Here is a 25,421-nt window from a genome sequence, read left to right on the forward strand (position 1 = left end):
TAATAAACATCATTATGAAATGGTCCATTCTGCACAATGAGTAGGCCTATACTCACTCGAAGTAGCCCATATCTTTGTCCAAGACTGTTATGCTTTTACTTAAGTGCCATTTTGACTGCAGGACTTTTTACTTGTAACAACATTTATACACTGTGCTAGTTTGTTTTACTAAAGAAAAGTATCTCAATACAGAATATCTGTCTGTGTCATTAAATCGGCACATTGATCAACAAGGTCAGCTGTCGATGACGTCTGCACATCTGGAGGAGGACCCAGAGGAAAATCTCTCTCTCTTTCTCTCTCTCTCTCTCTCTCTCTCTCTCTCTCTCTCTCTCTCTCTCTCTTTGTCTCTCTCTCCCGACCACGTCCACACGCGCTGCAGAAAAGCCCACCAGAGGAGAGGAGGCCAAACTATGAAGCTTTAGTTAACACCAGCTGAGCCTTTCCCGATGAGTTTAGCATAGGCAAGTGTCCGCTGTTTCCCCCCCAGCACTGACTTTTGAAGGAGTCGCTTTTGAGCGTTCAAAGTTTCCATGCGGGCACTGTAGAAGTTTTTTTTTTCACGTTTTCAAAAGAATAACGGATTAGCATCGATCGATTTTGTTTTTTTTATTTTCCTATTTTTTCGCTGTCAGGACGGCGGGACCTGTGTCGAAAGTACATTTTCCATATCTTCTCTCGGGGGCAGTTTGCAGATAGAAGAATGCTGCCCCGGCTCCTCACCCTGGCCTGTGGTCTCTGCTGCTTTGGTTTTTCCTCCGTCACTGCAGATGTACTAAAAGCCGATGTAAGTCTAATGGGAAACCAGACTTTTCTCTACTCTAAACAGTGCAACGAGATAACTGCATGACTTTGAAGTCTGTTAAGTGTAAAAAACTAGATTTTTTAAATTTTCAAAACTTTCAAATGTCATGTTTTTCCTACAGTAGTCCTGAATATTATGTATGTATAGGGTTCTTCTGCAGAAAGCCTTAATATGCAGTTGTATTTATAACCCTAACTTTTTGTGTGGCTAGTGGGAATTATGTTGCACTTATCTCTCTAATGTCTTTCTATTGTTAAGTTGGTTTTGTAATGGGCTAATCTTTCAACAGCAAGAGAGTGACTGTTTATGTTGCCCTCCTGTCTACTCCTGTCTACCCCCCCCCCCCCTCCACACACACACACACACACACACACACACTCCTGATCTTCGTCTTTCCGCACTAAAAAGTCCATCTGTAACTAGAGATGAAACTCCATCTGGAGAAAAAATGTCATGACTCTAAACTCTTGTGGCTTGTGAAGGAGAAGGAGGAGGAGGAGGGATACAGCCATGCACAGTCGAGAAACCTCAGCTGAGCTGCTTTGTTCTGAGCAGAAAGAGGGGGTAGCTGTGGTACAGAATGGGAGGGTGGGGGGCGAGTAATGGTTTTCATCTGCCTGTGTATAGACTGACTGTAAAGACAGCCGGCCCGTTGGAAAAACTGGTCTGCAGTCACAACAAGCTGGACATGAGACTACAGGCCTCAGGCTGTTAGGAACCTCTGCCCGGAGACTCTTAAGTGCTCTTTAGCCTTCGACTAAACAACATATCTTGGCGTCAGGTCCCGTGCTGCTTTTGCAAATGATTGGGTACCAGCATGCCTTTGGGCGCCTTCGGTCTGAGCCCATTTAGGATTGGCTCTAGTAGGTCGTTCCAGGGGTCATAAGGATGTTTTGATGAAAGCATTTAGGCTATGGCATAAGTGTTTGGTCAGGAACTGCACATATGAGTTGTTTCTCCGTCACAGGAAATTGATATGAAGTTGTTAAAAAAATAAAGCAGAATCCTTTAAGATACACAGAAGCATGCGCTGTAGCTGTGCGTGGACAGGATGCACGAAGGAAGACCTTAGTCACTGACCACAAGACGCTGGCGTGTGTGTGAGTCAAGCCAGACGTGGTGGGTAACTGCAGAGAGTCAGACAGTTTACAAGAGGCCGCAGGCAGCAGATTCCCTCCTGCGGGCAACACACCGGCACGGTGATAAATGCTTGTAAACAAACGTTGCTGTTTTCCAGCAGCTGCATCCTAAAGCCTCCAATATAAGCAAATTAAAGGTGGAGTCAGTGATTGTGGAGAATAATTGTTATCAAATTCACTTTTTGTACTAAATCTGTGATCTCCTCATGATCGGCTACCTGTCCATACTGTGGGGGAGCTCGGAAAATAAGTTTGGTTTTAATACACAGCCTAGGCTCTGTAAACTGGTATGCAAACAAAGGGTAGGTGAACAAAAGGGGGCCCATCGTAGCTAGCAACATGCCAGTTTACAGAGCCTAGGATGTCCATTAACACTGTTTTTTTTCAGCGCACACACAGTTCAGACAGGTATCGGATCGTGAGAAGATATTCACTGATTTTACTTATTCACTTATTTTGACAACAAGCGTTTTCCAGAATGGCTGACTCCACAGTGCAGGGTGTTTAAAAAAGGAGGATGAGAGTTTAATTATGGGTCGGGATGACATCACCTGGGAGCTGCTGCATATGAACCCTGTGATCAAAAGATAGACCACTGTCTGCTGTGGAGAAATCTAGAACGTCATAGATAGGAGAAGCAAAGACAGTACAACAGCTGACAGACATAAATGTTTAATAATGTCGAAGAAGATTTTGGGTTGGGGGTGGGGAAGAGGGGGGGGGGGGGGGCAGTCTGAGGTTTGAGGAAGTAGAACTCCAAGAAACTGAGTTTAGAGGAATGTTGTGGTTTATCAGAGTTTCTCAACATCGGAACATCCCTCTCTGACTTCACTCAGACAAGCTAAACCCACTTAATCCATGCTGAGCGAAAAGACAAGCTCCACCAATAGGGAAATAAGACTTTAACTAAAAGGGAAGCATGCTTCTGGTGAAGTAGGCTAGGCTACCTCCACGGCCTCCGGCATCTGTTTTACATTTATGGCTTTTTGCCTTGTCTAACCTTTCTCTTACTTAAATACAAAAAAAAAAGGCTTATTCGTACCTTGTGAGCAAAGGAAGTGGGCAGGAATGAAAACAACGCTGTCTAAAAACAGGATCTCTACATATCTTGCTGAAAAAAAAATAGTCTGGGGATTTCCCGTTGCCATCGGGGAGACATATGTCTTGTTATCCTGGTAGTTTTTTCTTTAGTTTTTTTTTTTTATGTAACAGATCTGGTCAAAACACACATCTGGGTTCCATTTCTCTTTATCTCGACTAGAGCGACTGTTAATGTAGCATCAAAAGGAAGAGGCCTCGCTCAAGATGTGCCGCACGCTGCTCTGACAGACAGCGGTCGACACTTAAGAGATGTCAAAATATTGAGCTGGATCGGCTTTAATGAGAAACCGATGGACTTCAAGGGAGGAAAGGGGACTTATCTTAGCTCTACGCCCCGAGAAAATAGTCCCACTTGTTAACTATAGGGGACATCAAAGAGAGAAAGTTTCCACCATGACGTTGGAATTGTAAGAAAATACAGTAGATACAAATGTTTTAAGTACTTGAAAAGACTCCAGGAAGTGGTAAAAAGTAACTAGGTATCTTTAAGTACTGCACTTATTAATTCTTGCAATATTTTAATTTTATGCTACTTTATACTTGTGCTCTGCTACATTTCAGAGGGACATTTTTCCCTTTTTACGTCTTGTTGATCGGTTTTACGAACAAAATAAAAGCTTAAGATATAGTGCATTATTACAATCCGCCTGAAAGTATAGAGAGTAGTTGTAGGGAATTCTAGAATAATTGTTGTTGGACCAAGTACCTAAAAGTAAATGGAAATGATTACCTTCTTTACAAGATTCAAATAGCTGACCAAAGAAAATCTAAACTCGAGCTCCATTTACTCACTTTTCACTGAGACCTTTAATCCGCATCTGACGGTCCTCATGGAGGGATGGAGTTGTCATGGAGACGGCTCAGTTTTCATCACATGACGTCACAGAACTACATACTGTTGGTGTTGCTCCAACTGGGCTCCAACTGCAACATCAGAAGTCATGCATTTACTTATTATGTTCGTATTATCAACAAAATATAGGATCAATATTCATACTGCAGGAGGGATCTTTACGAAGACAAATGGATTTTTCACAAACTGGCAACAAAAAATGTGTCACTTTTACGTATTACTAATTCATCATATGAAAGTTTTAGCCTATTCCATTTTAATGCTGTAACTGGTCGAGGTGGAGCTTGTTTCTTAAACACTGGTTGGAAGTCTATTTTTAAAAAATTCATCATATTCTTAAGGTTATTTTTATATTTTGTTTGCAAGATATCAAATGTGCAGTGCAGTTACAAGTACAATATTTGCTTTTGAGTGAATGCATGAAGAAACATAAAATGTAAATATACTAAGTACCTAAAAAATGTGCTTAAGTGCAGAACGTGGGTAAACGTACTATATATATATTCCACTTCTGAGTATTTGTATGGGGTTACTACCATATAAGCAGCGTCCTTAAATGCAACAAACTTTGTTCTAAAGGTATGTATTGCTCCAGTTGCATTACTTCCGTAGAAAAAAAAACAGTGTTGGCTTGCATCAGTTAAATTAGAATAAAGATATTCTTGATGATGATTGAAATTGACCTGTTTGATCTAGTAGAAATCTCAAACTAAATGCTGCAGTGTCGGTGCTAACTGGGTCAGCAACATCAAGAAATGATGATGGCAATGTGAGATTCAGCCACTCGTGAGCAGAATTCCCAGTTTTTTCCATTGGCACCGAGAGAGAGGAACAACTGACTCAGTCCCTCAAATTCAAAATCAACCATACTCCAACCCCCCCCCCACCTCTCTCTCTGTCCCCGCTGCTTTTCTCTCACCACTCTTCCTTCTAATGTCTTTACCTCTTCTCCACTAAATCTAACTCTGCACTTTAGATCATTCTGCCTATTTTCTGTCCGTTTGTCGTCCGTCTGTCCTGGTGAAACTAAATTGTCCGACAAATGTATCTGGCTGGAGAAAAATACAATAAACAACTGTGGAGGCAGCACAAATAGTGTTTTGACACTTGGCAGCAGTGTTTTAAACAAAAAAGACAACCTAACAGACAAGTTCCTGCACTATTAGCCTAAGTGTATGCATGGTTTAATATGCACAATAAACCCAGCTCTGTACACAAACCCACATCTTTATCCATATTTAGTTCCCCTGTTCTCTTAGTTTATTGCACAAATATGGACAAACACCCACATGATAGGTGTGCTGACGCAGGGACAGTTTCACTTCCTATGGAAATGGAATCATATTTTAGTTTTCTTACCACCAAAGCTATAATTGTCCAGGGGGATTTCTTTTAATTTTGTTTATAACTCTTCTAAGGAGCTTGTGGTCAGCCTTATTTCTTTATAGTGCGTATGGGAAACAAATCGTGTCTCACGCAGCTGTGCGGAAGAGCGTGTGACAATAGCCTACGAGGCACATACGTGTCCTGGTCCTGTGGTCACATATTGTTATTGTTCATATTCACCGAATGGAGGGATTTTTGTGTTCTGAGGTACCAAAAGGGCCATTTTGAAGGGCCTCTGAAAGCTCTAGGTTTACTGTATGTGTAAATTGGTTTGTGCAACATGTGTATTCATTGGCCTTAAGTAAATAGGTCCTGTTGTAACACCTGGCCAAAGCCTCAAATGGTTATCTGTATCAAAATCCGAAATTCCAAAACCTTTATTATTACAAGCTTGTACTAATAAAGCTCCAAATCTTTAGATGTCAGTCGCACACCTCTTAGTACAGAGAAAATGAAGGTGCTCTTGAAGCTTTTTTTTTTAATTGTTACAAAAAGAAAATTGTTCTTCATGCACTCTGAGACACAACAAGGAGAAATTATAATAGTCGTTATTTAGTCCAAAATATTGGTTCCAAAGCGCCGACTGGTCTCGACCACACAGGCAGAAATATAAACACAGGTTTATTACAGCTGGTAACGTGTACAGATGATAGATTAGAGGGCCTGTAGAGCGTTTTCTTTTCTGTAATCAAATTACCACACAGAAAAACTGAGGGCCACATGGTGCTATTCTAGCATAGAAGAATTATACAGATTATTGCACAGGGTGTGGGGCGCCACGTGCAAGTGAAGTGCTGTATGTTTTCTGAAGGATTTAGTTGTCAGTAGGTCTTGATTTTGCTGTGTGACGAATGCGTTGTTGCCATATGCAGTGGTGCTTTGAAACAGCGAATTGTACGTTTACTTCAGTTTTTTAATACGTTTAAAGTGTGTTTCATCAGTTGGTTTATCAACATTGGATTAGAACTGCAACTAATTCTCATTTGGTCCATAAAAAGTCATAAAAAAAAACACAATTTTGAACTTCTGTTCAGTTGTTTGGCTTTATTACATAAGTTTTTCACGTTAAAATTGTGCAAGAAATGATATGTTGAAGGAATTTAGTGCTGCATCTGATTTTGATTGTGTAATTGATTGATCGTTTGATAAATCAAATGTCAGAAAAGGTGAAATCGGTCATCACAGTATTCCTACTGCCTAAATTGACACCATCAGATTGTCCAATCTGTCCGATCGAAAGTCTAAAACCCCAAAATTAATATATTTCCAGCTTTGCGTTCACACAGAGCTCCCTTGAAACTCCCTACAGCTCTTCTTCCAGCGATTTTACATCACGCTGGTTGTGTTTCAGTGTCTGTGCTTTATGCCTTTAGACCTCATGTCATTGCACAGACCTCGGGGGTGTGTGTTTACCAAACCCGCCAGCCAGACCTTTGACCACACATGGCTGTGGCCCTGTGTATAGCGAGCTACCTAGCTTTCCCCGAGGCCAACAATACTAGCCATGTACAAGTCTTGATAAATAGAAGCTTTGATGGTGGCTGCTGGGAGTTCCTGGGAGGAGAAGGGGGAGGGCAAATTCTGGGATACCTGGCGTCCCAACCGGAGATGGTGGTAGTGTGTAGAGTAGTTTGGGACTAAGGGAGAGAATTGGAGGTGTGTGTGTGTGTGTGTGTGTGTGTGTGTGTGTGTGTGTGGAGGGGGGGAGTTAGTGTTTTTATAGAAGCAGACGCATCACCACATTGGAGCCGCGGGACACACTAGCACTAGTCAGTGGAGTAGCGGCGAGAGTAAATTTTGGTTGGTATTGGAAGCTGATTGACTCAAGAGAGAGTCAAAGAGGTTATGAATTAGATTACCCCATGCTTGAATAATCCAGAGAAATCTTGAAGAAATGGTGAGGCCGGGATATGTAGAAATGGAGGAGGAGGAGTGGGTTTGGGGGTTGTGTTTGTGGAGGGGTGGGTAAGGTGCCTCTCAGAGGGTCGTCATAAGTGAACCTTGTTCTCTGGCCCCTCTGCCCACCACATGACTAACAGTAGCTGTGTGTGCCCGGCCGGTGTAAGGCCCGGTAGTGCAGCCCGTTAAGTTGCAACCTTTCCATCCCTCTACTCCCCTCCCCCCATCTGCTTTTCCCCTTCACTTGTCTTGACGGAGGAAAAAAGCTAGGAGAGAAAAACAGCAATAATGGTGCAATAAGAGAGATATCTGAGGTTTAGGGCGACGCGCAAGGAATTTGGGGTAATTCCACCGACTTCTTCTGTGGTGGAGATGATGAGGACGCACGTTAACTCTCTGTGTGCAGATACTTGAGTGGAAACTGACAGTTCAAAATGCATTTCTGCCATTACAGCTCCAACATAAAGGACAAGGACATGAGCAGAATGATTTCTTTGCTATTTTTGTTTGTTAAATGTGAAGCTTGAGCAGGCAGCTGGCTGACTTAGCTTAACAACAGACACATTAGAATTGTCATCTCTTGAAGAGTATCAAAAAAGTTCCAAAATGTCTTCCTTGTTGTTAAAACACCAGCTTGTAATCTTAGTTTAGCACAAATACTGGAAACAGGTAGAAACTGCTAGCTTAGCTCTCCCCAATGGAAACACTAACTGCCATAGTCTACTGGCACCTCTGGCATATATGTACTATTATCCTTTATCTACCATATGTGGCCACAGTTGCTGCTGTTCATCATAAATTAATTCCAGGTATTTTCATAAAAGATGCAGAGGAAGGCTAGCTGTTTTCAGTCTTTACGCTAAGCTAACTGTATCTCAGCTCTAGCTTCATATTCAACAGACACATTACAATGATTATAATCTTCTCATCTGTTGTCCGAAAATCTTGAACTCTTCCTTTAATGCCCTCTCAGACCAGTGTAAGACCACCAGCAGCAGGCAGTGGAAAGAATAGGCTGGCCTTTCATGTGTTCATGTGAGATAAATACTGGTGGTTTTGGTTGACATGAGCGGAGACAGACTGAGAAGGAGGAGGACAGACATAGACAGTGGCCGGACGATCTTAAACTCAAGCCTTTAAGGAACCCAAATGTTGCTGAAAATGATCCTTTTTTCCATCGTTATGACTGCAAGCTGTCTTTGGCTAGACCGACTTTTGGGTCATCGTGACTACAATGACATCAGTGTTTTCTTCGGATTATGTGTTTTATTTGGCTTTCAAGTTCCTGTCTCATCCCTCTACGACCCCACAACAAAGTTTCCCGTAAACCAGCCCGGCGTGAATCAAGGGAGCATGTGAGGATTCAGTGTTGTTGTTTTTTTAAAGAGTTCATAAACTGGATAATGTCACAGTCACATGGGGGGAAGACAATAAATGTAACCCGCTGAGTTAACTCAAGTGGGTTTTGGCTGTTGTGGAAGGGGAGGGGTACTCAAGTTAAGAAGTCTGCTTTGCACATAAAAATGCCAACACACACACACACACACACACACACACACACGTACACACACCCTTTGTCTCCCGTATTTACTATCCAATCTGTGTGATACATCTGAGCTAAGAGCAGCAAGTCAAAACAAGGTCTGAAGGTTGACGGGAAGTAGACAAACACCCACAGGTTCACACAAGTGGCTGATCCCTTCTTTTTCTGTTGACGTTTTCTGTTGACATTTTCATGGGGTTTTTAGTGTTGTTACTGGCATGTCTGACAGTAGAGAGCAGACTGAGTAACTCCTGAGTGAAGCAGTGCATATTCATTATGTGTTTCAAAAGTCCAAATAACGGCGTTTAAAAAAAAGCCTCATGTTGTAATAGAATTGTTGCACTTAGTTAGCAGATACTGTACATGTAATTTACCCAATTATTTTAGTTGTTTGTTAGCATATTTTAGTTAGCACACTGTATATGCAATGTAGCAGCCAAGATAAAGTTGGGTTTTAGGGTTTAGGAGAGTCCCAAGATTTAGATGTTTTGCTGTTTTTATGTTGAGAAGAGAAAGGCTGCAGCTAACAACATGCAGCTATATTTATTAATTATTACTTTTCTGCATAAATAAAGTATCCTATAATCCTGATTGGCTAAACTTGTTTATCATTTGGTTGTTGTCTGGAGATAATAGTGAATGCATGCCTATTAAATTGTTTGTTTTGTCATTTGTTATTCAGACTTATTGTAGAATATATTAATTATTTGTTTTGGTGTGTTCTTTTGCCCATTATGCACAGTCAGCTATTTGGCCTGTAAAAAGTTGTATTCCGTATTAACAAGGCCTTACAGAAGTTTTCAAAACTGCATGATGGAGTGAAAATGTTGAGGCCTTGTTGGTGAAGAGAGCATTCCGACCGTAAAACCTCTGCTGTGAAGATTTTATTTTTCTTGTCTTATGGATCTATCTGTCTTTTTAGCTTGGTTGAACAGAAAATGCAATATGAATACCTAAAATAAGTACTTTGCATTATTTTCTCTGTCTTGTAGGCTTGGCTGCAGCAGTATGGCTACTTGCCTCCAGGTGATGTCCGGGCCCAGGCCATCCGCTCACCACAGTCCATAGAGACAGCCATATCAGCCATGCAGAGGTTTTACGGTTTGACGGTTACTGGCTCCATAGACTCCAACACGATAGAGTGAGTCCTGATCGACAGCAATATTTTATTATAACACACGATTACCCAGTTTCAAATGTTAACTTGGGTCTAGAAAAGATTAAAGTAGTAAAGTTACAGTTCACAAAAACATGTGTAACTCAAAGGCATCTGGAGATATTACATAGTTAAGAATTGGGGATTTTGTTTTGCTGTTGCCAGGGCGATGAGCCGGCCGCGGTGTGGCGTCCCAGACAAGTTCGGCCCGCAGCTGAAAACAAACTTGAGGAGGAAGAGATACGCCGTGCAGGGACTGAAGTGGGAGAAGTCTGAGGTCACCTTCAGGTAAATACTGACGCAGTTTGTGACTAAAGTTTCACAAGTGAATATGAGTTAATAATTAATAGAAACTCAAAGGTAATCAGTTTCAATCATAGGAGAAGACTAAGAAAACCAAAATATTCATGTTTTAGAAGTGGGAACCACAGAATTTGCACATTTCTGCTTAAAAAAGGAATTACTGTTAATGTCAATCGATTAATTGATAAATCATTTTAGCTGTAATGAAATTAAACAGTCAAAACCCATCTCTCCAATCACAACAGTTCTAAAATGATGAAAACATTGCAAAAATAAGTAAAAAAAAAAAATCCCTGTGTCTCTGTGTTCTCCACACCAGCATACAGAACTACACCCCTAAGATCGGCGAAAGGGCCACGTACGACGCCATCCGCAGAGCCTTCAAGGTGTGGGAGAGCGTGATCCCGCTCACCTTCAGAGAGATTCCCTACAGCCAGATCAGGGACAAGGTGGACAAGTTTGCTGACATCATGCTGTCCTTCTCCGAGGGTTTCCACGGCGACAGCACGCCCTTCGACGGCGAGGGCGGCTTCCTGGCGCACGCCTACTTCCCCGGTACGGGCATCGGGGGCGACACGCACTTTGACCTGGCAGAGCCCTGGACCACTGGGAACGACCAGAGCGGTAAGAGAGAGAAAAAGTTCATGATCAAATTAATATAAAAAAAATGTCTCCCCTTTATTTTCAACAAAGGTGTACAACAACAACATATAGCATCTGTCAATAGCAAAACATATAGAGTAGATATTCTAATCGGTAGAGAAGAAGTAGTAAATTCATAGAAGTAGTCAAATAAGCAACAAAGAGTGAACTTGCTCATTTGGTGGTTCCTTAACTCTGCCCTACCCCATCCCCCTGGGTCTTTCTCTAAATTCAATTATACACTTACTGTGTCAATTGCACAGTTACTTTTCTATTACATCGTGAACGAAATGAAAACTAGCTTAACTAAACGTTGTCTTTCTCTGTGTGTGTGTGAAGGTAACGATGTGTTCCTGGTGGCGGTCCATGAGCTGGGTCATGCTCTCGGTCTGGAACATTCCAACGACCCCTCTGCCATCATGGCTCCATTCTACCAGTGGTTTGACACCGAAAACTTCCAGCTACCCGACGACGACCGCAGGGGCATCCAGGCAGTCTATGGTGGGTCTTAAGAATCTATTGATCCGGATGTGTATAAGATTGGTATATGTCTATCTAGCTATCTACTTTAAGTACTGTGTAGATGTACTATGAGATACTGTGTGAACTTGGATATGTCGTGGCAACCCATTCAGAAGTTGTTGAGATATTTTAGTCAGGACCAAAGCAGCCGACAGATCCACAGTATTACAAGAGTCAACATAATGTTGGTGATGTACACACACACTGACATGGAAATATGTTGGCAGGTTTTTTTCTTCCAAATTAACCAATTCACACTTGTCTTTCCCACAGGAACCAAGTCCGGGGCCCCTCCTCCCCCCAGACCCACCAAGTCGTCCGTCCCCGTGAAGCCTGACCACGGCCCAGACATCTGTGAGGGACACTTTGACACCATCGCTGTCCTCAGAGGGGAAAAGTTTGTATTTAAGGTACAGGAGACCCTTATTTGTCCAACAGACCAAAATAGAGATTTTTCCTCACGTTCTGACTTTTGACATAGCAGGTGTATCTAAAAATATTACAGATGAGTCCGTTCTATTCGGGTGTTTGAGGGAGTCCTGACTGTGTGATAGTGAGACAGCATCAGCATTAACAGCACGCTGAAACCAAAGACAGCCTTGGTTTGTCTTGGGGAGCTCTTTAAACTTGTCCTACTGTTAACATGTACCTGTAGAAGAAAATTCGCTTTTTCTGACACTAAAATAATTTTTTTACCAAATAATATGCATGAGGGTCTTTATATTGCCTGGTTTTCAGACCTCAAAGATATTACACTCACCAAAATGATACAGAGAATACCGGCAAATCTGCTTGCTTGATTTCTGACAATCAATTTATAATTTCAGACTAATTAAGTTAACATATCTTATATATATTTGACTATCTTTCAAATCTATCTGTTTTTTTGTTTTTGCAGGATAAGTGGTTCTGGCGTGTGCGTAACAACAAGGTGTTGCCAGGTTACCCGATGACCATCAGTCACTACTGGAAGGGCCTGCCTTCAAACATCAACGCCGCCTACGAGAGGGATGATGGGAAATTTGTCTTCTTCAAGGGTGGGTTCCATATGGGATCAGATTCAAAACAGATTTCAGCTGCTCTAAAGATGAATTCCATGTGTTAACTATCAGGAACGGCCATCTTTGTTTTTCCTCTGATCCTTCCTCTATTTCTTCTAATCTTTCTGTGTATTTTTGGTTTGTATTTCCATCGCCAGGTGACAGGTACTGGGTTTTCAGTGAGTCCACCATGGAGAGAGATTCCCCTAAGAGCCTGAATGACATGGGCACCGGTCTACCCAAAGACAAGATCGATGCTGCTCTATTCTACACGCCAACAGGACAGACATACTTCTTTAGAGGCACTAAGTGAGTCAGTTGCATATTCAGGGCTTAACAGGGCTCATCACACACATCTTAAAGCATGGTTAAACCTGTGAAACGATGTTATTTCTTTCCAAAGAGAAGTAGCTTAGGCAGGTCAAGACAAGTTAGGTGGTCCTCGTTTCAAAGGATAAGCAACTAGGAGTTCTCCATTATCATCCTGACCTCATTGTTAACTCTTTTTTGCTTAGATTGAATCTTTTTCTCTTTTGCCTAAACAAATGCAGAACATATTTTCCATACAGCTGAAGAAACGTGTTATAACTTGTGATGTCACCATGCTAATCTGTGGACTCATAACATAGCGTCTCAGTCCTCTGACTCACACTTTCGGTGTGTCCAGGTCTGTGAATCAGTAGCGAATTTATCAGATCATTAACTCTAAAACAAGTAGCAGCATATATGCCTTTTTGCTTTCAAACGTTTGGGGGATTTTTGTCTATATTTAGATAACCAAAAGCTGAGAAGTAACTTCCAGTGGCATGCAGCCAAGGGTCCTGATTTAACTTCAAACCATAGAGACGCCGCAACATACTTTTGTCCGGGGCCATAGCCAGGATTTTGGAAATGCTGAGGTTTTGAGTCTTTTTTCCAAATCGCCATTTTGACCAGCCTCCAAAAAGTTTTTTTTTTAGTCAATTGATACTTTATCTTATATTCCCTACACATAATGGTATAAGTTTTGTTTTAAAGGAGAACGCAACAGATTTTACACATCAGAGTCTGTCTACTGACTTGGGAAGTGCATATTTATAGAAAAAAGGGTTGTATGTAGCCCTAGCTGCTATGAGCGTTACACACATGAATCTATAACCAAACTTGTGGTGGTCAAGCTGCATTGTGGGTAATGTAGGCGCCAGGTTTTAATTAAAATGCATGAAACAAAAAACAGGATATGTCTGGTTCTGCTGTGTCCATTTTGATATTTTTGTTTTGTTTTTTCATAAATGCCAATTTTGAGTCTGTAAAAGTTTTTTTTCTCGTACTGTGGATCTTTAATGGTTCTGTCTATGGTGTGGTTCTCAGGTACTACCGTTTCAACGAGAAGACGAACACCGTGGACAGTGGTTATCCAAAGCCCATCAGCATGTGGAGCGGTGCACCGGATAACATCAAATCTGCCATCATGAGTGAAGACGGATGTAAGTTCTTCTCCCCAGATTTAAACATATTTGAACAAGAGCTTTAAGAGCGGAAACAACAAGTCTATAATTGAACAGACAATGGATAGAAAATTAACTGGCAACTACAGTATGTGGGCAATCCAAAAATAGTAATCAAGCAATTGTGCCAAACATTTCTCAGTTCAAGTTTCAGAAAAGTTAATATATTTGTTGCTTTATGTTGTTGTACGTGATCGTTAACTACATAGTTTTTGACTGTCGGTCAGACAAAACTAGTATTTTCAAGATGCCGATTTTGAGATCTTATCCAGTCAATTCAATAAATAGTAATACTAATCACTCCATCTTTCCACTTCAGCTTACACTTACTTCTACAAAGCCAACAAGTATTGGAAGTTCAACAACCAGTACATGAAGGTGCAGTCGGGCTACCCCAAGTCGGTGCTCAGTGACTGGATGGGCTGCGAGGGGGAGGAGCCTAAGAAGGGGCGGGAGGAAGTCATCATCATCGAGGTGGACCAATCGCAGGGCGGCGCCGGGCCGATTGCCGTGGTGATCCCCCTCCTCCTGCTGGTATTGGTCGTGGTCACCCTGGGAGCGCTCTTGTTCTTCAGGAAGTACGGCACGCCCCGACGCCTCCTCTACTGCCAGAGATCACTCCTGGACAAGGTGTAGATGCCAAAGCTACAGTGGGGGGGTCGATTGACAGACTGCCACAGAGGGACAGAAAGAGAGAGAGATGGAGAGAGAGAATGAGTGGGCTGGGTAAGGATGGAAAACCGAAAAGAAATGGAAGGGGAGGAGAGCAAAGAACAAGAGAAGATACAGAAGAAATGGGGGATTGAGGGATTGGGCGACATGTTAAGTTTTGGGTGGTTTGTATTCGCCACATAAGAGAGGAGGAAAGGCCCTAGAAACTGAAATCAGGAATAATGTGTATTTGTATGGTAACTATTAACATGTACTGTGTTCGGAGATTTACAACATACCCACAGTCTCACATAGAGAAGGGAAATATACAAAGAAAGAGACTTGTGTTCATCAGCGACTGCGACCGCCCCCCTCCCCTCTTGACTCTCGTCTCTCACATCCCAGGAATCAACAAAAAGAAAAAAAAAATATCCCTCCTTCCTTCCTCTTCTTTAACTGGACGACTCTAGCTGAACTGCTGTCTGATTCACTTTGAAAATCTGTGTTCTACTCAGAAAGTCTTCATCTCGTCGAAGAGTTTGTTTTTGTTCTGAATTACATTTGCTGTCACAACAATCTGTCGGGGCTTTTATTCTGACATTCATTTCAACATGACATTTTTCACTCACTCACTTTGGTAAAGTTTCGATATATCGGCTCTGCAGTATTTCCTGTATTTCTTTTGATTTCTTCTCTACCACTAAGTAGGGCTGGGTATCCAACCTTATGTTTCTTTTAGTACTGCCTGAAATGTGTCTACTGCACATAGAATCAAAATGTTGTTTCCTTATTCTCTGATCAAATAGACCAGATTTGAAACAACATTTTGCCATTTTTAGACTATTTTATAAAGGCAAAAGATCTCGTTTGGTTGTCTACATAAATGTTTGACAACCTTGGCTTCTCTTCTTAGAAATAAATGCTGATAGTTTTTCAAAGTAAGTTCCACAAAAAAAAATAGTATAAACTTTCTTAAATGATACCTAGCTCTACAACTATGATGATTCTCTCCCATCAGCTTAACACTAAAGAGGACCATGTTCACTTTTAGTTATTATCCTATGCATCATTTTTGGATGCATTTGACGGAGACGAGTATAATGGCACGCCCTATATGCACAGTGTGAGTGTCGATTGATGCAGAAGACATCTAAAATAAAACAGAGCTGCTCCTTATGGTACAAAAACTAGAACCCCTTTTTTCTGTCTGCGTGGAGCTCCAATTTAAATCACAGAGAAAACTCTTCTTTCAGTGCAAGCAGTCAGATGGAAAAAATATTTCTTTAAAAAAAAAAGGTGAAGTTTTATCTCACAAATGGCATTTTTTTCCAAACATTCCAGTATAGTTGTTGGCGAAACATGAGCGGAGCTACTCTCGTCCAAATGTGTCAGCAAGCGGTACAGTGTCCAACAATGTTGTGCAATCTTTTAATTATTATCGTTGTTATGGGAAATTGTTGTTATTATAAGTATGGTTATTGTTATTATTGTTCTCCTGGTAAAGTTATAATGGACATTTTTTTTTTCTTTTGTACATTGTCATTTGGAGTCCTGCTGGACAGAGGCATAACGTGACAATGATGGAGTTGAATCCAAGTTTACACTCGGCAAGTTATAAATTCAATCTGATCGGGGGGAACGAATGTGAGTTCAGGGAGTTTTGTTTTTTTCTTTCACTGAAACATTAGAAATTACCCAGATGCTATTTATGAACTTTTGATGGTGCTCAATGATTTTTTTTTCTTTTTCACACATATCAAAAATTTGAAGGTGAATTAATTTGGTTAATAACAATGATAATGGTAATGATATTTATAATGATGATCATATTAATAAAATGGAATGAGATTTTTTTTTTCCTTGCCTGTTCTCATTTTTATATTTCATTCGATAAAGTGAAAATTAAACTATTTTCTACAAACAGTCCTACATTTTTCTTCCTATTCTTTCATCTTCGATTGTCCAATTCTAAATGTACACAAAACACAATATTTAATACAACCTGCAACCAAACACATTTCGATACCGAATTTTACCCACCAAAAAAAGATTTAAAAATAGTACATACAGAATATTTACAAGGGAAATGTTTTTAAATCCTTTTAAAAGCCTATTATGTTGAAACACAGTGGTCAACATAATAACACATCTGTTCATTTGGTTAGATAACAAGCATAGAGTACAATAACATGTTTCTGACAACGACCACAACAAACCAAAGATTTATAAGGCTCCTAAAAGTAGAATATATGTCTGTATGCAGAAGCCATATAGGGCATGACCGGCATGACACAGCTAAAGGTGAAGACTCGTTTCTGCAGCTGAAGCATTGGACTACGATTTATTTTGAAAATCTTCAGAATTTGAGTCCCAACCACTCGAGGAGTCGGAGGCAAATGGATTTAAAAAACATGTTTGTTTTTTTGGGAGTGGGTGATTACATCATTTTACATTAGTCGAGCCAGTGAACGCCAGATCAACATCTGCAACTTTTGTCCACTTTTTTTCTCGTCCTTAGCCTTTTCTAAAATCAAGTGGTTTCAGAATGTATATCTGCATTTAAAAGTTGTGTGTGGTTTCATTGTTTATTTGGATCCCAATTAGTTGTTACCTTGACAACAACTACGGTATAATCAAGCAATGTTTACACTTAATCAACTTACAGTTCATTAAGCATAATTACCGTAATAATCTCTCCCACTAAACCAATAACAACATTACAACAAACTTAAAATATGACTTAAATTAAGAAATTAAATGCAAAAACCTGCAAAAGAACTATAAATAATCTGCATAGTCTTATTGCAACTTGCAAGTATGGCTCTTCTGGACATGGGGCCAGTAATCATGTGCAGAGTTAAGAGTCGGAAAAAATGAGGGAATGGTCACATTTTTTCAGAGAAGTTGGTTCCAGCTGAGCATCTGGTATTCCTGAAACATCTGAAGCTCCCTCGGCCAAAACCCGGCTGCCCTTTGCATGTGTGTGTGATACTGTACGTCTGTTCAAGTTTACAGTTTACACACAAAAGGAAAATGAACTCTCTTCTTCAAATGAATTGTAAAAAAAAAACGTGTGACGGAAAACTAGTGTTTGAAAGAAAGGTAGCGAGAGCAGAAAGGTGAGGTGAGAAGGATCGTAAAAGAGAATTGAGTTAATTTGCTTGGGGGATATTTTTCCCTTTGCACATTTCTATCCAAAAAAGAAAGAAGAGAAAGAAATCCAGCCTCCCTCCTTCTCAAAATTGTTCTTTTTTTATGAGGCTTCAGTCTCAAACCGCTCCTCCTCTCACCACAAGTATCCATGGTCTGTTTTTGCGCTTTCCTTCCTCCCCGTTTCCTTTTTGCTCTCTGTTTTAACTCTTGACACACTGCAAATGTATCCGTTTAACTGAAAACAACAATGGTGAACCACAAGGTCAACAATGCAAACAGCAGCCAACATAAAAAGAAAATTGCTGAAAACCTGGTTTGAACTTAAGCATGGTTTAGTCCCTATTCTAAAAAGCCATTTATACATTATATAAATAAGGTTACTTCTACACATAAACGGTAAAGCTTTTTGCAACTCTTAACTGTTTGCAATGACTGTGTCAGAAGTGCCTTATAAATTTTGATCTTGGTTATGATTGGATCTTCAACAGTGATGTCACAGTGTACTGACACGCCCTGAAGTACACTCTTACATCACTGCAGAGAGGTGAAGGGTTAACCCACCGGAGGTCAGTAAAAACACGGCTGGCACCTGGTTTTAAGTTGCTTTTGAATGTGAAGAAGTGAACCATACACTGGGGGTGCAAACTTCCTCTTCATGAACAGAGCTGGAATGTATCTCATAATATACTTAAGTACTCACATTCTGAAAACTGCTATTTTTCTCATGGAAAAAGCAGACTTTCTTTTAGGCATTTTTGTAAACTGACTGACAGCACCTTTTCTTGTATTATTTTTCTTCTCCTCACATCTGCTGGTCCACTTTCCTCCTCCAGCAGCCAAACTGTCTGTGTGTGTCTCTGCTCTCACTCTGTCACCTGGCGTTTCCATTTGTCTCAGTGAATCTCTGTCTTGCTCAATCGCTGTTTTGACGGATGCATCTTTCCTGGACAAACTTCCACTAGATCCCCGGTGGAACTGAACTGTGTGAGAAAAGAAAAAGCCTCATATACAGCAAAGAAGTTAACATGGAGTTTGTGTAATGTCTCGGTGCTCCTGTTGTTTATGATAAAGTTCTTTCCAGGATCCTTTCTAAGACAGTTTCTTTCTAGGAAGTAATCAGGAACACAAGGGTCATTTTAAGAGTCTGATTGTGACAGAACACATTCCTCTGTGCCTCTTCTTTTATGGCCCTGTTGAGAGACTTTTCATTATAAAGCATTGTGGTGATGCCGGCCTGGTGGGCAGACACACAGGGCGGAGACAAGAGACAATTACATTTAATGTTGTAAAAGCTCAGTAAAGGGAACGGGAGAACAAATGAAATTCCACGCACTGAGTCAGACGACGAATTTTCCACTTCAAGTTGGCCTTTGCATGCAAGAATCTGGATGTAGTCTGTTGTGAAGTGATACAAGGTTTACAGGCCAGGCATCTGCTCTCCGTCTTGTCTTACAGGGTCACGGACATGAACACAGATGAGACCTTTGGCAGCCATAACGCTCTTTTCTATTACCCCCTTTTCTCTCTCTTTCTTTCTCCCTCTCTTTCCATGTCAGCCATTTTACTGCTGAACTGGTATGGGTCTGGCTGGGCGGTGCAGGAACAACCGTCGGCCTCAGCACTGCGTCTCCGTGCCAGGCAGGAAGTGGCCCGGACAGCTGCTTGCAATTCAACCTGAGACTTTGTTTGGGTGACCTACATTATGGCACCATTTATGTTCTACTGTACTGTACCTCGAACCGCACCTTTTTCCTTTTTCCGCTTCACTTTCATCGCTTTGACTGAACTCTACCGCCGAAGGGTATCAAAGCACATTTACTCAAGTTATTAAGTAATATTTCAAAGTACTTGTACCATTTTTTGCTACATTTTGTGTGAACTCCACTACATTTCAGAGGCTATTATTGCACTTTACAGTCCGACAGCGTTACTACTTTTCAAGTTTTTTACATAAAGGACATACGATAAGATTAGAAAATAGAATATTTTGGCACAGATTCATCCCCAACACTTTTGGCTTGTGACCTGTCAACTTTCGTCTCCCTGTCACATTTCAGATGTCTACGAGTTGTAAGCAGCTCCGACCAAAGAGACATTTCCCTTCTAAACACTTGGTTCTGACTGATTTAAGGCTAAACAAGGTGAAATTATTATTTATAACATTTCACAAAAATGCAAAGACTACATTACAGTTCAAAAAATAAATACAAATTTGAGGAGGCAGGACATGACTTGTTTTTTTTCGTCTTTCGTTTCGCATTAATCATCCCACGACCCCTCAGACTTATCTTGTGACCCTTTGGAGGAGGTCCAACCCTGGGTTGAGAACCAAAGACTAAACTATATATATAATATAGAGTAGTTAAAAGTAATGTCTCCTCTTATAGATACAAAACATTTATATAAATGCAATTCTATCTAACTTCTTAGTACTTTTTGCCCTCCTGCAGACTAAATCTCTTTATCTTGTACAACGCAGACTCCAACTTCAGCAAAAGCAATTTAACAAACACAGGAAACAGGAGTGAAAATAATCTGTTCTGATGCAAAAGAAAATGGCTAATTCAGTTGCTTAAAAATCAAACAAATATCCAAAGTACCTCAGAAGCTAAGTGGTTTACTGTCAAACTCACAACTTGCAACAACAAAAAAATTATAATTGCTCTGTGGCGTGCCAGTTCTCATACAGTCATTCACAGTTCAACAAATATTCAGGCGCTGTAATTTTAGTCAAACACGCTATACCCAGAGTGCCCCATTCACACTCCAGGAACACCCAGGTCAGGAAGCGGCCTTTTGGGGGGGAAACGAGTTGCTGAGTCAGACCCTCCACATCCCCCCCCCAACCCAACACACACACAGACCCTGCACTTGGGCACTGCTCATCCTCCCATGTCTGCCAGGAAGCCCTCCCTGTTCCTGCGCGGTCTGTGGGTGAAACTACAAAAGGCCCGTCAGCCAATTCACAACCCATCGGCCCTCCATCCTTGTAGGCTGACCTCACTTAGTGCACCCTGCCTAGCCCCCCTAAAATCACCCACAATCCCTCTCTCCACTGCTGACATCTGCACAATAAGCAACATCTGGTTCTCATTTCCTCCCAAAAACCAAAACAACACGAGGAGGAGCGGAAGGGAGAGATGGGAGGAGTCAGAGGAGGAGAAGGACATTCACAGGCAAAGAGAAGCAGGAGACAGTGCGGTGCGTCGGAAGAGAGAGAGAGAGAATTGAACTCTATCTTTTTATTTATTTCTCTTTTGAATTGCCATTATATAATGTGTTACTTGTTATAATTCAACTGTACTTATTAATGTTAATCATTGTTTGTATTATTTTATATATTATATGTACATAGTTTTCTAATCCTGAGATATGGGGGTGGGGGGCTGTTTTGATTGTTCTCATTTGTTATTTATAATATCTGTAATGCTTTGGCAGTACTGTTCTCTACAATAGGCATGCCAATAAAAGCTTTTTGAATTGAATTGAGAAGAGAGTGAGGGGTAACATTTCTCACTGCGGCTGCATTCAAATATTCTTTGATGGCCCAGGTGTGAGGAAACCACCTTCGGCCTGTTCAACGTCCTCCCACACTTCTCTACCACAACAAACAGTCAGCTCCTTTGGTCAACTGTATGCAAAGAAAAAAAATTGTTAAGACAAGGAGAGTAGGAAAGGGGGAGGGATGGATGGATGGAGGAGGGGGGAGAGAGGGAGAGAAAACTTCCATCTCCACAAAAAAGAATCTGCAAGTCAGCGGCTCGCGGCCCTAATTACAGTGGGGCTTTGCTGAAGTCTGCAACAAGACAAAGAGAGAATGAGTGAGAGAAAGGGGCAGATGGAGGGAGAGGAAAACATGAAGGAGGGAGCAGAAGGCAAGAAAGAGGGCAAGAGAGAGATGGGGGAGTCTTACCTCATTTTGTAAATAGTCTGTATAAAGGGCAAAGTCACTCTAAATTAGTGCTGACTTAGCAAAGGCACAGCTGCTCTGCAAAATGTCCCTCAACACCAGAACTGTATTTTTTTTAAAGTTAAGTTGATTCTCTTTGAAATAATTCAACAGTATGGTAAAAAAGAACAAAAAGAACCCCCTTGCTCAGAATAGCACAACTTTAAAGACACATAAGTGGAGAGTAGGCTGATTTATGCATTTAAACAAGTGTTTCTGTAGTTCCTTTAAGGCTTCATCCAGCCCTAAACTGTGAACCGATACCAACAAATGTCACTTTCTGTGGGATAAAAACTTTCCGTCAACTTGGCTGCAGCCGGCTAACCATCTTTCCAGACAGCAGAGAGACACTGCAGAACGGTACACAGGTCTTGTTACTTCTAGTTCTTATCTTGCAGCAGATGTGTTTAAGTTGCTACTAAAACTGTTAAAATGGTCAATTATTTTGGTGACGTCTACTTTTTATTGGCTTTCCTCTTAAACTCAACTTGAGCTGCTTCACCGAGGCGCCTTGATCCAACATTTAGTGTGTATTTCAAGTAATAACACTTGAGTTTGCAACAGAGTGCCAAGGTGTGATTCTCTCTCTCGCTCTCTCTAACCAAACACTTATACACGGTACAGTCCTGAATCAGAGCTACTTTATGTTTGCCAGCTCCTCCCTTCCTCCGCCTGCCCAACAAAACCTCCTCTTTGCACCAGCACCGGACAAAATGGCGATTTCAGATTTTCGGAAACAGGAGAAATGCTGCATTCTGGTGGAAGCTGAGAGACATTCACTCAGTATCACTGTAAGTCTTACAAACTATTCAAACTCTCTGCCTATTTTTAAGCAATTTATTTTTTAAGCATCAAATAATGATAACAGATTCATATTTATGTATAAATCACAAAAAGGAACATTTATTGCAGGAATCAAAGAATAGTGAAAAACAAAGTCCACAAGTCCTCATAAATATATTCAATAGGTTGACAATCAAACTGTTGTACAGAATAAGGATATGGCAACATGATCAAGATGATAGTCTGTTTCTAGCTTTGAGATTTTTTCTTCATTAGTAGCTTCCCTTTCGGTTTGAGCAAAAGGGATTTTTTGTGCTCCTCCATTCTCCTCTCTTCTTCCTGTTTCTTGCTCCACGTCTCGATCCCCCGGTCCACCTCCGAGCTGAGCATCACAATACGTTGCTGTGCGGAAAAATAAGAAAGAAAGCCATGGTTACAGACATAAATAACAGATAGTATATATACCTAACGAAAACATACAGAGAGAGAAAATAAATGGCAAATGTTTCAATACTCACAGCTAAAACTTCCCTCTCCTGCTTTCTTCTCAGCTGTCCCTTCATTGGAGGTGCTGGTCTCCCATCTGTACACGGACACAAACAAGGAAAGTTATATGAGAAATCACAAAACCGTAACATCGTTCATTACAGGACAGTGATATGTTGTATTGGCTAAAATACTTTGAATTTAATTAAATCTACAGTATGTCTACCTAACAAAAATTACTCGACATATAAAAGAACAATGGCAAATCACGTCACTGCTTCGCTCTGACTAATCAAGGCACGTTTATTCATATAGCAAAATTCAGACACACAAGGCAATTCAAAATACTTTACAGGGGAATAAAAATACAATTGAACAAAATGAAGACATAAAATATAAGGCCTCTGTTGCTAGAAAAAGACTGTGACAAAAACTAAATGTGAAATTAATGAAAACATTACCTGCAAACGACCAATCAGGCAGATCTGTCAGAGGGCCGTACTCTGTGCCGCTTCGGGCAAGTCCATGTCTGCGAGCAAACATTAAGGAGTGACAAAGAGTAAATGTGATTACTGATGACGGCAGTGTCGCCTCAAAACCCAACAAGTCATAAGGGAGTATACAAAACTAACACTTATATTATTTATTTCTTCACTTGCTCTATATATATATATATATATATATATATATTATTTTTTTATTTTTTTAAATCGCGTTAATTTATTTATATATATATAATAAGACATAACACTTCATATTAGATTTTTTTGCTTCTTATATTTGTATTCCCAGTACAGAACTTCGTTTTGGTATTGATTTGGAATCACTGGGTCACATTATTTACATGGTTGCTATTTTCCCAGGCGCCTACATTACCCACAATACAACTCGACATCGAAAAGGTTCGGGTGTTTTGTGCAAGTGGCAACTAAATAATATAATTTTAATACTAAGGAGTCATCAGCTCTGACTAATAAAACCCCACAACGATTAAAATAAAACTACTTTTTGTTGTTTTTATTATATTCTGTATTTAGCCTACGTCTGGTGACTTAAGTGGCAGTAATGTCTCCCAAAGCCAATTTCAATTAAATTAAATTAGGACAGACCAGTTGACATTCAGAAAAACATTAACAGCTCACTGAAAAGTTTTAACAGGTAGGGCCTACCTTTTTCAGTTTAATCAAAAAACATTAGCTATAGCAAAAATTAGTGAACTTACTCTTTCCTCCATTTCTCTCCACCTTGGACTGCACGTGTGGTGCTGAACTGTCTGCTGCAGTGCCTCAACACTGGAAAACAAACAGCACACAAACAAAAAAGCCTCTGAAATTACCTCTTTACACCCTGAAATGATTGACAGGAAACACTAAAACGACTCCATATGATACATAGCTGTTAGCATCAGCGTTAGCCATGATACTCGTCCTCTTTGTATTTAAGCTGTTTATTTAAACACTCAGCTGTATCAAATGCAGCGACTAGAACAAGAAGATATTCACAAAGCAAAGCTCAGCTTTAACGTTTTAACGGGACTCAAACAGATACATAATAAGAGTTTAACCTCTGTCTCACCTGAACAGCACAGTGTCTTCACCGGAGCCGCCATGTTGTCTGCACAGCTCAATGTTGACCACTAGGTGGCGACAAAGGCGCACTGTTGGTTACTGTGTGCTGTCTTGTGCGAGCATTTGGTATATTTGGTGACTCAAAAGAGGTTTTTATGATTCAAAAATGAAGAAAACAAAGCTTGTTTTGGTTTTCTCTGAGTATTCTGTCATTCAGACCCGTTTCAATTCATTCTTTTAAATATAATAATGAAAAATAAAACAATACAAAAAAAAGAAATAGCCATCTTAAAATATTATTATGATACACTTTGCTATTCCTGCCTGCCGTGAGTCAGAATATGTAATTGATGCATTCATTTATTTATTGAAGACTATCTATTTGACTATTACAAACAATTAGATTAAACAAATTGGTGCTACTTATCACAGGCTACATTGTGTCAAATTTTATCAAGGACATCTGTTTTTAAACCATGTCACATTTTTAAACGACACAAAATAACTTCTGTCACACACTATTATTTACTATCTATGGTCACACACCATTCATTTCTAATGACACTATGGGTGTATAAAAATATCCAAAGTTGAATTAAAATTATCCAAATGAATTGTGTGTTCATAAGCCCTGTGTGAACTGAGTTGACCACATCACAGGAGGGTGGCGTCTGATCTTCTCCTACTGATATTACTCAAAACAAGGAACATAAAACACAGATCATAGCTGTGTTTAGGCTACGTTAAATTCTGAGTTTGCAATGTCTGCCCTTTGAAGAACTCATTTAGGTCACACAAATAGCATTACAACTAAAAGGGAAATATGATGAAGTGACTAGCCTATATTTCCCTGGAACAGACAGCAATAGTACAGACAAGAGCACAGCCGCGGTCGCAGCTCTTCAAAGTATTGTTTTTGTATGAACTGCTCCGCTACTAAGCCCGGAAGAATTTC

General features: G+C 40.5%; 2 protein-coding genes across 2 annotated transcripts; one reads left to right on the forward strand and one right to left on the reverse strand.

Moving 5' to 3' along the window:
• The first annotated feature begins 370 nt into the window (after positions 1 to 370).
• On the forward strand, positions 371 to 16,453 carry mmp14a (matrix metallopeptidase 14a (membrane-inserted)). The gene is made up of 10 exons (XM_080052317.1): positions 371 to 787; positions 9,719 to 9,867; positions 10,048 to 10,170; positions 10,505 to 10,809; positions 11,167 to 11,328; positions 11,623 to 11,759; positions 12,248 to 12,386; positions 12,548 to 12,698; positions 13,740 to 13,855; positions 14,196 to 16,453. Exons 1-10 carry the CDS (start codon positions 704 to 706, stop codon positions 14,510 to 14,512), a joined length of 1,683 nt encoding a protein of 560 aa, XP_079908443.1. The 5' UTR covers positions 371 to 703; the 3' UTR covers positions 14,513 to 16,453.
• Positions 16,454 to 22,509: 6,056 nt separating this feature from the next.
• Positions 22,510 to 24,508, reverse strand: mrpl52 (mitochondrial ribosomal protein L52). The gene is made up of 5 exons (XM_080051758.1): positions 24,474 to 24,508; positions 24,121 to 24,190; positions 23,360 to 23,427; positions 22,931 to 22,995; positions 22,510 to 22,814 (listed from the first exon to the last, which is right to left on the reverse strand). The coding sequence occupies exons 1-5, from the start codon at positions 24,505 to 24,507 to the stop codon at positions 22,662 to 22,664; spliced, it is 390 nt and encodes a 129-aa protein (XP_079907884.1). The 5' UTR covers position 24,508; the 3' UTR covers positions 22,510 to 22,661.
• Between the last annotated feature and the right edge of the window lie 913 nt (positions 24,509 to 25,421).

This window comes from Ammodytes marinus (genome assembly GCF_949987685.1).
Source record: "Ammodytes marinus genome assembly, chromosome: 23".
In the NCBI taxonomy this organism is placed as follows: domain Eukaryota; kingdom Metazoa; phylum Chordata; class Actinopteri; order Uranoscopiformes; family Ammodytidae; genus Ammodytes; species Ammodytes marinus.